Source organism: Dipodomys merriami, unplaced genomic scaffold, assembly GCF_024711535.1.
Source record: "Dipodomys merriami isolate MVZ:Mamm:240054 unplaced genomic scaffold, mDipMer1.0.p SCAF_7, whole genome shotgun sequence".
NCBI classification, from domain to species: Eukaryota; Metazoa; Chordata; class Mammalia; order Rodentia; family Heteromyidae; genus Dipodomys; species Dipodomys merriami.
This window is the reverse complement of record NW_027206290.1, coordinates 53,172,689-53,186,138: the sequence shown is the minus strand read 5'-3', so window position 1 is coordinate 53,186,138 and position 13,450 is coordinate 53,172,689. Positions and strand designations below refer to the sequence as shown.

General features: G+C 38.7%; 1 protein-coding gene across 2 annotated transcripts in view; it reads left to right on the top strand.

The window, feature by feature from the left end:
• The window catches only part of Kiz (kizuna centrosomal protein), a 92,364-nt gene that overhangs the window by 75,493 nt on the left and 3,421 nt on the right, over positions 1 to 13,450 (top strand). For both annotated transcript variants that reach the window (XM_070006660.1, XM_070006661.1), the window contains 2 exons: positions 2,242 to 2,346; positions 8,227 to 8,320. In XM_070006660.1, the coding sequence (XP_069862761.1) occupies positions 2,242 to 2,346; positions 8,227 to 8,320 (199 nt within the window). The remainder of the gene's footprint in view (positions 1 to 2,241; positions 2,347 to 8,226; positions 8,321 to 13,450) is intronic.

Here is a 13,450-nt window from a genome sequence, read left to right as displayed (position 1 = left end):
TTGGTAGAGTGCCTGCCTAGCATGCATGAAGCCCTGGGTTCAATTCATCAGTACCACAGAAAGAGAAAAAGGTCAAAAGTGGACTGTGTCTCAAGTGGTAGAGTGCTAGCCTTGAGCACAACAAGGCTCAGGATCAGAGCCCTGGCCCTGAGTTCAAGCCCCAAGATTGGCCAAAAAAAAAAAAAAAAGGCTGGTCTTGGTGGTGCATACCTGTGATTGCAACTACAAAGGAAGTGCAAATAGGAGGATCTGGTGCTGGCAAAAAGCATGGTTTTCAGGACTGGAGATATCACTCAAGGGATAAACCATTTACCTAGTAAGTGCCAGAACTCAAGTGCTGAATTCAAATCCAAGTATCTCAACGGGGGAGAGGAGAAAAACTTTTCACCACTTTTACTCTGCTTCTTTGTCACTAGAATCAGACACTTTGTCTTTGCTTTTATGAATACGTTCTTCTTCCCCTAAATCATCTTATAACACTTCTGAAAAATGTGATGAAGGATTAATTGGAAAATGTTGCAGGACATTTAGGAAGCCATCCCTTTACCAGGAAGCACTTTTTGTCCCAGACAAGTCCTTACATTGTGTACCTTGTAGATACAGACACAGACAACACAAACAGTACTGTACATGGTATTTTCTAAATTCAATTACATTTCTTAAAATAGTAGTTCCATAACACTAAGCTATTTTACAATCTAGTAATGTTAAAAAGTATTGCATTGGAGCTTATTATCTCTAGAGTTAAAAGAGCCCCCCCATCTGTACATATTTTAATTATATAGCATTTAATATTGCCAAGTATCATACTCATTAAAATATTATCTTTAGTTATACAAAGGAGTTTCAATTTAACATGTCAAGTTATGAACACAGTGCATCTTGATCAATGTCACCCCTTCAATCATTCTCCCCCAAGATGCTCAAGTTACTCCTTTTTAACCTGATTGATTCTCAAAAAAGGCAAGATAAGTTATATTTTATTGTTCTGTGCAATGATAGTCTTAATCCAGTAATAAAGGACTCACGGTTAAGATCTTAAAGCTAGCTAAAGCAGAAATTCAACCAGTTTCTCATGTTGACTGCAGGACTCCCTTTGTGGCCATGTTGAAAATGTGAAAAGGGATACTGTTTTGTTTTGTCTATGCTAAAATTTGAATTCTCCATCCTCCATTTTATTTAGGTATCCTCAAGACTTACAGAAATGGGAAAGTTGTATCATTTGAGTCCTTTACATAATTTGTTTACTTCCACAGAATAGCTTTCAGCAGACATTGTTAGAAGCCCTTCAGGGACAAGAGAGTCCTGTGGATATGAGCCAGGTTTGGGCTGCTGCTGGTATCACTGGGCATCTGGGATTTAATCTCTGCGGGCACACTCCTCCCTTTCTTTCCCATTGGGTTAGATTTTATCAGCTGTGGAATACGGAATTTACCATGTTGCTATTGTGCTTCTTGATTCTCTCATTATTCACCTGTTCCTCTCCCAGAGAGCAGCACTGCAGTGTGGGAGCTGGAGAGCAAGAGCAAGAAGTGCTCTTCAGTGACCTGACCAACTATCAAGTTTCTGCTTATTCCTATAATGGCTTTTGCATGGCTTGGAAAGGAAAGAAACCATTGATTTGGAAACTTTTTAAAAAATGAATTTAAATTTGCTATCTCAGATAAACTGTTACAGTTCATCTTTATTAAAACCTACTAGGTTCATTTACTTATATTTGCAGAATTTCTAAAAAGGTGATGGTTCAAAAATAATTTTCACTCATTTAAGAAGTGTTAACTTCAGCCGGGCACTGCTGAAGTGGCTCATGCCTGTAATCCTGTCTATTCAGGAGGCTGAGATCTGAAAATTGCGGTCCAAAACCAGCCTGGGCAGGAAAAGCCATGAAACTTTTTTTTTTTTTTTTTTTTGTCAGTCCGTGGAGCTTGAACTCTGGGCTTGGGCGCTGTCCCTGCACTCTTCAGCTCAAGGTGAGCGCTCTACTGCTTGAGCCACTGCACCACTTCTGGTTTTCTAGTGGTTTATTGGAGATAAGAGTCTCATGGACTTTCCTGCCCGGGCTGGCTTTGAACCGCGATCCTCATATCTCAGCATCCTGAGTAGCTACAGTTACAGGCATGAGCCACTGGCACCTGGCTTGCCATGACAAAAATATTAACTTTATAGGAGAGATTTTAAGTAACCTCTCTGAATAGTAGAAAATTCAATATTTCTATTTTTGTTGTTGTTGTTAATCCATAGAAACAAAGACCTACCAGTTGCTGAAGAAATCTACCCTCCTGGATAATACAAATCAAATTGAAGAGAAATTTCAAAAGGACTATGCTTCAGCACCACAATTTTCAAGTAAGTAAGAGCAGATTCATTACTTGACCCCAGTATCTGGGGACAGGGCATCAGCCATTGTTATATTCAGGGAAGGTGGTCATTCTTTGAAGGTTTCTAGAGTTTATTTTGCAACAAGTTGTCATTAGGTTAAAATGAGTGAGTGCTTGTTCATCCTTAACAAGCAGACATTTGGAAGAGCCCTTCCTTCTGGGTATTTGGGGCCCAGCATGGCATAGCCCCAAGAGACCCCTAGATTTTGCTTGCCATATCACAAGACTTGTCATTAACCACTACAAGAGATGCCCCAGATTTCTTGTCTAACCTACATTAAGTAGGCAGACCTATGTCCAAACTGACCTCTTCAAATAGAATGTTGGGAGAGTTCAAGTTCTTACAATGAAAAAATTGTAAGTCCCAGGAAAACTAAATTATAAACTTTAAATGTAGTTTAAGGTTTTTGTTTTATTTATAATTTTGTTTTCTTACTTGTTTTCTTTGTTGTACATTTATTATTTTCATTGGCTTCCCTTTTATTACATCTTCTTTTAGTATATTGATTACTTTAACGCTACACAAGTAGATGATTAATATAGAAGAAAATACATACCACTGCATTTATTTTTTATATAACCATAATACTATAATATTTCTTCTCAGAGTTGGATAATCATTTCTTAATATCATATAATTAATGGATTATATTTAGATTTTCTAATAGTCTCAAATACATTCAAAGAAGAAGTTTGTCAAGGGACATATGTATGGTGCATCAGAGCTACCTGACTTTGGAGAACAAATTCCTAGATAAATTTCTATACAGCTGGTATAGTCTTTTCTATAAAATTCACTTATTTGAGTTGTTTTGAGGATGAAGTGAGCTATTGCAGTCCTAGAGCAGGGCCTGGGGGTGAAACGCTCTCAGGGAGGGCCCATCCTGTGGTGGTTATCATACAAATATAGTCATCATAGTTTGGTGAGGTATGAGCAGGGCCTCTGTCCTAAAGGCAGTCATCACTTTGGAAAGTGGTAATACTAGCCGAGTCTTAAGCATCCTCTCCCATAAGTCTTTCCCCATCATCAGTGAATAAGAACCCAACGGATGTGGGGTGTTTTTTTTTCTCCTATCATTAATGTATGACTATATAGTTTTTTCATTTGTTTAAAAGGGAGAGTCAGGGGCTGGGAACATGGCTCAGTGGTAGAGCGCTTGCCTTGCATGCTCGAGGCCCTCGGTTCGATTCCTCAGCCCCACATAAGCAAAAAGAAAAAAGCCAGAAGTGGCGCTGTGGCTCAAGTGGTAGAGTGCTAGCCTTGAGCTGAAGAGCTGAGGGACAGAGCCCAGGCCCAGAGGTCAGGCCCCACGACCGGACCCCCCCCCCCAAAAAAAAAGGAGAGTCAGAGCATCCCCTTCTGACCATAATGAGTGTTGGGGAAATAAATGGCAAAGACAAGGTATAGCACAGAGGAAGGCTTCACTTGGATGACAACCAATCCCTCACAAGAAGTATACTTGGAAACTATCTAGCATCTTTAGAAAGAACAAGGCAATTAACCACTCACAGGTCAGGGAAGGCAGTAGTTCCAGGTACTTCATTTTGCCAGTGTTCTCAGACTCCTTGCACCAAAAGAGGCCATCCAAAGAGGCACGCTCTATTGCAGACTTTAGTGTAAGCTGCTACCTTCTCCCCAGGTGGCCTTGTTCACCAGGAGAGTCAGGGAAAGGAGCATTCACCACTTTCCTTTCACAGATAATCAAATGCCCAAACAAAAGTCAACCTTGAAAACTAAGCTTTTTTTTTTTTTTTCCAAATGAGGCATTAAAAAAAAAAGCCATTTTGAACATACAAACTTCAAATAACATAGATAGAAAAGTCAAATGCTATTAATAAGATACTACTATGACATTTTGGCTGCCTTTTTAACAAATTCTATAAAGTGATCCACATACCAATCTAAAAGTAAAATTGAGTTCCTCTGAGGATTTTACATATTCCTTCAGATAGTATTGTGTTATTCAAAAGTGTAGTTATTGGGCTGGGAAGGAGGCTCAGTGGTAGAGCGCTTGCCTTGCATGCATGAGGCCCTGGGTTCGATTCCTCAGCACCACATAAGCAAAAAGAAAAAAGCCGGAAGTGGTGCTGTGGCTCAAGTGGTAGAGTGCTAGCCTTAAACTGAAGAGCTGAGGGGCAGTGCCCAGGCCCAGAGTTCAGGCCCCACAACTGGACCCAAAAAAAAAAAAAAAGTGTAGTTATTGAAAAGACTCTCTATAGCAAGAATCTGTCTGAGGACATGCTTTCTTTTCTGCAGGATAGTGTTAAGGAGGTAGCATCTCAGCAACACCTCTAAGAAAGAAGGTATTCTGTAATTATTTAAATTTTACTAAATGCTAATAAGGTCTTCAAGGGACTTAGCTTCTGAAGCATGACATGTCACTGCTGAATTCTTGGTTCCATCTCTCATCCTTTCAGTGGATGAAGAAATGTGCTTATTTTTCATAGAGGCAGAAGATATCAACCCAGGCTAGAGAATTTATCTGTTTGGAATATTGGACTATAAAGAACTGTTTAAAAATTAATTTTTGGCTGGGTGTAGTAGCACATACCCATAATCCCAGTAATTGAAAAGCTACAGCAGAGAGATCACAAGTTCAGAGCCTTACCTGAGCTGAGATCACAACTGGATCACAAGTTCAAGGCTATTATTAGGAGATTCTGTCTCAAGGTGGGAAAAAGGTAGTTTCTGAAGTCTCAGACACAGAGATATTTGTTTTGATTCACCATTATTGTTTATGCAGTCATGATATTAAAAGAAAAGCTCTTTTAATTAAAAAAATTATGTGTTGAGCCAGGCACTGGTGTCTCATACTTGTAATCCTAGCCATTCAGGAGGCTGGGGTCTGAGGATTGCAGTTCAAAGCCAACTGGGCAGGAAAGTCCATGAGACTTATCTCCAATTAACCACGGAAATGCCAGAAATGGAGCTGTGGCTCAAGTGATAGTGCCATCATCCTTGAACACAAAAGCTAAAGGACAGCACCCATACCTTGAGTTCAAGCCCCAGCACTGGCACCAAAAATTAAGGATTTAATATCAACTAATACAATTTCTGTTTCTCTAATTTACAGAGACTCAGTTTAGATTTTCCAACTTTACAATGGTACAAAAATGATACCATTTACTATTCACAGTAGTGAATATTATTTAGCCATGAAAATATTATTTAGCCATGAAAAATATTATTTAGCCATGAAAAGATGATATTCTATTATTTGCATCAAGTTCAATGGAACTAGAAGACATAATATTACATGAAATAAACAGACTCAGAAAGATACATTCCTCTTGTTCTTACTCATGTCTGGATGTTAAAAAATAGTTGATCAGAATACAAAAGTGACTTCTAGAGGCTAGGAATCAGGGATAAATGGGAAATTAGATAATGAGAAGTTAGTTAATAGGTGTGATAGGAGTAATAAGTTTAACTCTTCTACAGAACAGTAGAAAAACTATAGCTCACCAGGATCTATTATACATTTTATTAAATAGAAGAGAGGTACTCAAAAGCTTCAAAGAAAATGTTAGTTACCTTAATTTCATCATCATAAATGTCTAGAAATATTGCATTGTATCCTCTAATATATAGAATTAATTATGTTACAAGTTTCAGTGTTTAACAAGATAGATCTGTTAACTACCCTGGTTTTGACATTACATACTATATACATATATCAACTTATAGCAGTATACACCTTAAATTTGTGGAGTGAAAATAAGTTTTAAAAGCATTCAATAAAACCCATACTTTGACTTTTGATCATTTCCTAGACTAACAATATGAGGGGAGATACTTTCTCCATGCTGGGCAGTGGCAGTGAGCTGCAGACCCCAGTCAGCCATGCCATCATGAGAGTAGACTCCAGTAATGGACAGTACAGTCTGTTGGTTGCAATGTTGTTCAGTACGTCAGGCACTTTTGACTGATGATATTTTTTAACTTATGATGAGTCTACTGGACATTGTAAGTTGAGAAAGATTTATACTTCCTTTATTTAAGTTATTGTGGGACATAAATTATGCAAAAAAAACTTTAAATAAATTATCTCATTCTTTTCTCTAGTTTTTATTGTCTTAAACTTTTCTGTGTGTGGCATTGGGGTTTGAACTCAGGGTCTTTTGCTTGCCAGCTAATGATCTGGCCAGTTGAGCTATGCCTCCAGCCTGCTTTTTTCTGCTTATTTTGAGATGGAATCTACTGAACTTTTCTGCCTGGGCTGCCTTGGAACTGAGATTCACTACAGTCCTCCACATACAGCCTCCAGAACAGCTAGGATTACAAGTGTGAGCCACTAGCCTTGGACTTGTATTAAACTTTTAAATCATTTATTTTAAATTTTGTTTTTTCCAGGAGTATATTTCAAAGCTATAAATTTACATCTAGTTACTGATTTATCTGTATCCTACAGTTTTGTTTTTACAATTCTTTCAAATTGTTCATATCTAAATATACTATAATTTTTGTTAAGAATTTTCCTTCAATTTGCAGTATCCTTATAAGCATGTTGACTTCTAATTTATTAGAATTTTGCATAGACAACATAATTTGAGTGCTGTAAATTTAAAAAATATATTACTATTAAGCATATTAATAATTTATTTTCATTTATTCATAAGTGAAATGATACTTTACAGTTTGTATAGTCAAGCACCCCTAGACTCAATTCCCTCATTCCATACTGAAATGAAACTGTGCTTTGAAAGATTCCAAATTTTCTAGTTTTATAATCACACAAAATACTTCTGATGGTTTCTATTGGGCTGTACATTATATTCCCACCTCTGCTCTCTGATCCTGGAGACGACTTCCTTAAACTCCAAAAAGAAGTAGGAAGCCAACTGGGAAGGTGAAGGGAAACTTCATAAGAGTCACAGGTAGTAGTGGAGATATGTGCTCTCAACTTAAGATCTCTCCCCCCCTTCCTCCCCCGCCCCCAGACTTCACTATTAGAGAAGCAGGGTGCATGTTTCGTGTATTTTCTGAGTAGATATTTTAGGTCTCTGCATTTCGACCTGTCCCATATACCTCGAACCTTAGTTTTCATATTCCAGAGTTCTTGGCCTTTTAAACATATTGCAGACATATTGTGGAGAATTGCTTTGCAGCAGAGGTGACGTGTAGACAAACTGGATACAGGTTAGAAACTTTGCATAACTGCCATGTATTCTCTATCTGGCATCTAGGCTGACTGCCACTTATGAACACTCAAGGCTGAAGCTAGTCAGAAAGCAAAGATCAGGGAATCTCCCATGAGGTAGAAACAGTGGAGTCAGTCCATTCCCCCAAGCCTGACGGAAAGAGATATTGTGACTCCTCTTCCTTGCCCTTTTCAGGCTGAGATGGTAGTCTTGCTGGTTTTCAGTGGAGATTCATTCTCCTCTGTGGGGTAGAAAATAGAGGACTTGGCAAAGGAGTGCAAGGGTGGTGGGGTGAGTCACTGTCATCCAGGAGTGTCATTATTTCTGGCACTTGGTTCCCAGGCTCCATTATCTTGGTGAGCCATTGCTGCCCGTGGGTCATACAGTGCAAGTTGTCTTGTACCATGTGCCACATTAAAGATCCATGTGCATGTGTGTGCATCTTGGTCATTTAAAATAGAGTTTGTCGGGTGAGTTTATTTTCTACTTCATGTTGTTTCTGTTGAAGTGCCACAAGGAAATCCCACCATTTCCTGTTAGTATTCTGTCAGTATTTCATCCCTTGCCTCCAGCTCCCATGACTTCTGTAGCATCTTCCTCTGTTGGCTTTTGTTTTACCAAAGTTCCTGAGAGGCCACTTTTTGTCTATTTGTTTCATTGCTGCCTGGCAGCTAAGACTCACTCTCCCTGTTTGTGCTTATCACAGGTTTGAACATTGGCAGCACATTCAAGACAAAGACAACTCACAACATTGCTTCAGAAGCTAGTTTTTCATCTAGTGAAGGAAGTCCTTTGTCAAGGTAAAGTCCTGAAAGCCTTTCTGAATAGCAGCAACAAGATGAGAAATGTCAGTCCACAATGAATTAAACTCTGGCGCTGCATTATTTTGTTGTGTTACTTGATGAAGGGTTATGATTTGGGTTTTTGTTTATCTAAAAAGCAGTTGAAACTTTAGTCTACCTTTGAAAATATTTGCACCAGAGCCAAGTATTGTATTGCAGCTGTTGTTTCCTTGGTTTAAGACTCAATTGACACCTCAGTGAACCACAAATTAGCGTCTACAGCTGCTCGCAGTAGGGCTGCTTAGAGACGCACAATGGAGGTTGTCAGTAAAAGGGCAGAGAGAAAACATCAGGCCTTGCCTTAAAAGAAATAAAGTGCTATATTTCTTTCTGAGATGTCTGATAGATAAACTAGTAATTGTGGACATAGTATTTGTATTCTTGTTTTTTCTAAGTATTTAGGCTAGCTTTCTCTTTTCTGATACTTTCTTGTTTTATTTCCTGAAAGAACAATTTTTTTCTTTTCACATTTGTTAAACCATAGCACTTGCAGGTTTTTTAAGCATTGATAACTGATTTGGGTGCTGAATTTGTTAACAACATACAATACTAATCATGCAGTGGCTTCAAGCTACCAAGAAAGAATTTAAGAGATGAAATGGAAACAATCATCTGATGAAATACCTACCATTTTACTTTGGGCTAACTACCATTTAAAACAGCACAGTAAGTTCTCTTGGTGATAGTGTTGCTCATTAAAATTATATCCGTTAGACGATTGTATTACACCTAAATTTACTACTTGACCTTGATTAAATTTTAAAACAGGACATTTACATTTCTAATGATACATGTAATGTTCTATAACATTAAATGATCTCATTCAGAAATATTACACTGAAATGAAATGAAAATGGGGGGAGGGACACTTTAATTTATGTTTTATAAAAGCATCACAATTTTTTTAGGACCTAGAACATTTAAATGAGATTCATTTTACAAAATTCTTACTTTTAGAAATGATGAGTATCCAAAATCAATATTTAATTATCAGAAATTATTATATTTAATACCTGGCTTTCCATCCATATTGTTGGAGAAATTGGGTGATAACTGGATTCAGAAGTGTTTAAGTATCACATTGTCATGATAATATGATAAATTCAAGTTTTTGGTCTTTTAAAAGAATTTTAATTTAAAGGCCAGTCATTTCTACAGATAGTTTTCAGGGTTTAATGTTATCGTTCGGCTTAAAAAAGGATTTCTAAAGGGATTTATTATTTAATATTTATCTCATTATTAGAGATATTAACAAAACAAGTTCATCTTTTTCAGGGAGCTTCTTTTTAAAAACTTTTATATATACACTCTTTGAATGTTTAGATATATTGAGAAAAGAGATTGGATTTTGTAGAGCATTTTCTCAGTTTGGTGATTTCATATCTTGTTCATATTTGACTAAACTGACATTGAACGTTTTTCTACAAATTAAGACAGAGGCCTTTTGCCTTTTGTTACTATAGTTGTTTCTACATGAAATTAATTTCCTAATAAATCATAAGTAATCTCATCACCCACTTTAAGAAAACAAGAAGCAAAAGCACAAAAGGTCTTCCAGAAACCCTTGATAATAATCCAGCAGTGAAAGGTCTGGCATCAAGTGCATGGTTGGCGTGCTGTTGGCCACAGCTTGCTTCTTGTACTGGGTTTGGTATTGTTAATACCCTGGTTTTGCTGTTTGTGGCTGGCTTTTCTGAAATTTCTTAGAGGCTTACATTTAAGGATCCCACTTACTGCAGTCACTCCTTGTGCTTTATTGCTTTTACAAGTGGTCTCGAAACCCAGTACTTGAGAATAAACATAACAGTGCAGCGCTGCTGTAGCACTTTTAAAAATTCTTCTTTGCTCTATTTTGTCAGTGAGCTGATGAGCAACCTCAAAAAAAAAAAAAAAAAAAAAAAGACCCCACTGGACTAAAAAAAAAAAAAATGGCTTTCTCTGATGTCCTAGAGACAATAATTATGATGTGCTAGTTAAACCCAAACTACAGCTGAGGGATTTTACTTTAAAGCAGCGGCTTGGGCGCAAAAATGCATTTATAGCTCTTTGTCTGCACCTCATTATGTGTGGGCCTGATTCATTAAGTAATTGGTTTGCAGTTGTTTACATGAGTATTAAGGCCTTCTTTTCAGTCGCCTTTGAGAGATACATTGTGCAAATGTTGCCTGTGATGAATGCAGAATGAGGGCCAGAGGGTCCGTCCTATTGGCTAAACAGTGCACTCTGTTGAAAAGCCAGAGAAAGGGATTGGGTGCTGCTTTGCATAGCAATGACTTTCTTAATAAGCGTTACAGATTAATACACACAAGCTATAAAAGATGCAAAGAGATACTCTTAGCACATTTATACATGCTCATTTTATTATGGTGGTGGTAGTGGGGTCCAGGGGCTTTCATATTCCAGTTTTTCCGAGCAGCAGCTTCCGTGTATGAGCCGTAATAGAATCCGATGTTTATTGTATTACAAATCACGGGCAAGTAGGCAGATCGGCAACAGTTTATTATTAAAGATTCTTTCAGTGTAAATCTTTTTCTACCATTGTATTTGCTTCAGCAAAATCATTTTGTGGTTGAGTGGGGATGAAAGGCATAATGCATGAAGGAGTGAGTTCTAATAGGAAGCTGTTCACTGAGTAAAGACCACTTGTTCCCTTTTGTTCAGGGGTGCATGCCAGAGCTTCCTCTTCTCTGCAAACATTGTCTTGCTTTACCTTCCTCAGGAAGCAGTTTTAACTCTCCTGGATCCATTTATTCAATGGAGACTATATTTTAACAGCCTGCCTTGTAACTTTAGCTTACTGGTTCCTGCCTTGTAACTTCAGCATTGGATTGAGATAATGGTTATGCCAAAGAAAAGAATGGGTGCTTGCCTGATGGAAAAGAAGCAGTAGTTACTCAGCCACCACACCCTGGCAAGGCCTTGTGGGTGGCATTCAGTGCCAGCCCTGCAACCATGGGAGCCACCAGCCGAGGGCGCCAGCCTGCAATTGATGTTCTGATGGGGGTTGTAATAGCCTCTCTTACCTATCTTGTGCTGTTTTCCCTAGGATAATATGAAAATCAGGAGAACCCTATTGTCCACTGAAATAAAAATGTTTTTCCTGGAAGTTCAATAGATTTTCTTAGAAAAGCGTACATCCCTCTCTTTGGCTTAGCAAATTTTCATTTGCCATAAGTTCTCCAGAGATTGCAGTCTTGTAAATGTGTGTGTGTGTGTGTGTGTGTGTGTGTGTGTGTGTGTGTGTCCTTCATAGAGCACTTTTGCATAAGAACAATCAATTACTTAAAGGGGAGAAGTTAACAAGTTGACCTAGGCAGCTAAAAATGGCATCTGCTGTAGGACCCAAAATTAACCATCAGGGGGCGCTCAGACTTTATCAAATTAAAACAGCCTCAAACTTTGGTGGGCCTTTAAAACTTAGACACTATTTTACAGAGATTTGTTAGCATGATCATGTTTTTCTTTCTGGATTGTTTTTTACCTTATATTTTTCAGGAAAATATGTACTTTAAGATCTCAGTTGAAAATGCTGTGTGAGATACTTTAATGCCAAATTCAGAAAGCAATTAAAATCATTAAAATATTTAGAATTTACAGTCTAAAGATCACAGCTGAAATGTGTTGCTAGTCTGCTCTTCCATATACCTTTAAATCACTAGGCCACATGTCAAATGGCATTTATTTTTGTTAGTTATTTATTTGCTTTTGACAATTCTGAGGTTTGGGCTCAGGGCTAGGAACTATCACTTAAGCTATGCCTTCCACCCTTTTTTGTTTCAGTTATTGTTCAGAAAAGATCTTGCTTTTTTTTTTTTTTTTTTTTTTTTGGGCCGGTTGTGGGGCCTGAACTCTGGGCCTGGGCGCTGTCCCTCAGCTCTTCAGCTCAAGGCTAGCGCTCTACCACTTGAGCCACAGTGCCACTTCTGGCTTTTTTCTTTTTGCTTATGTGGTGCTGAGGAATCAAACCCAGGGCCTCATGCATGCGAGTCAAGCGCTCTACCACTGAGCCACCTTCCCAGCCCAAGATCTTGCTTTTTTTACCCTGGTCTAGTCTTAGACTGCCATCCTCCTACTTATGCCTCTAGAGCAGGTGTGACTGCAGGCACAAACCCTCAAATCTAGCTTATTGTTTAGATGAGCTCTCTAGCTTCTTGCCCTAGCTGGCCTCCAACCATAATCTTCTCAACATTTGTCTCCTGAATAGCTGGAATTGGACACATGCACTACCAAACATGGCCTTATTCCTGTCCATTTACTGGAATGATCTACTCTACTCTTTCATTCAACCTTCTAAACGTTTCTTGAGCAGAGGATGTAGCCTTGTTGGATACCCCTCTAGTGGCCTAATGGCTGTTCATATTACCATCTATCAAGGGTAAAGAAGCCTTTTACAGTTGTCTTCTCCTTCCAGCCCTTGTGTGAGCTCCTCTTTGGAGTGGCAATTGCAAAACAGTTGAACTTTCTGAGAGAATAAGCATCAATACATAGTTCCACCATTCACTCAAGCATTTTTACTTATAAAAATCATTTGTGGGGCTGGGAAGGTGGCTCAGTGGTAGAGCGCTTGCCTTGCATGCCTGAGGCCCTGGGCTCGATTCCTCAGCACCACATAAGCAAAAAGAAAAAAGCCGAAAGTGGTGCTGTGGCTCAAGTGGTAGAGCGCTAGCCTTGAGCTGAAGAGCTGAGGGACAGCGCCCAGGCCCAGAGTTCAGGCCCCACGACTGGACCCCCCCCAAAAAATCATTTGTGTAAAGGCCTTAGTTCTGTTTGATATCACATACCTGAGCTGTAAGGAGTAATGAATTCTATACAGTTGTATGCATGAGCAAAGTTGCAGGGGGTGTGCACATGTGTGCACATTTTTAAAGGGAAATCTCATGGTCAACTTGGATTAGTCCTCTCTACCCAGGCATTAGGAAGCAGACACTTTCAGGGAGCCTTCTTGGAATCCTTTCTTGACTATGGTCCTGTCTACTGATCGATGAGTTACTTGATTCGTGATCCTGACCTTGATGAGGATGTGTACTCTTGGTACCTGTCAGGGACCTGGAATGTCACCCCCTACTTCTGCCATCAGTTCTCAGCAAA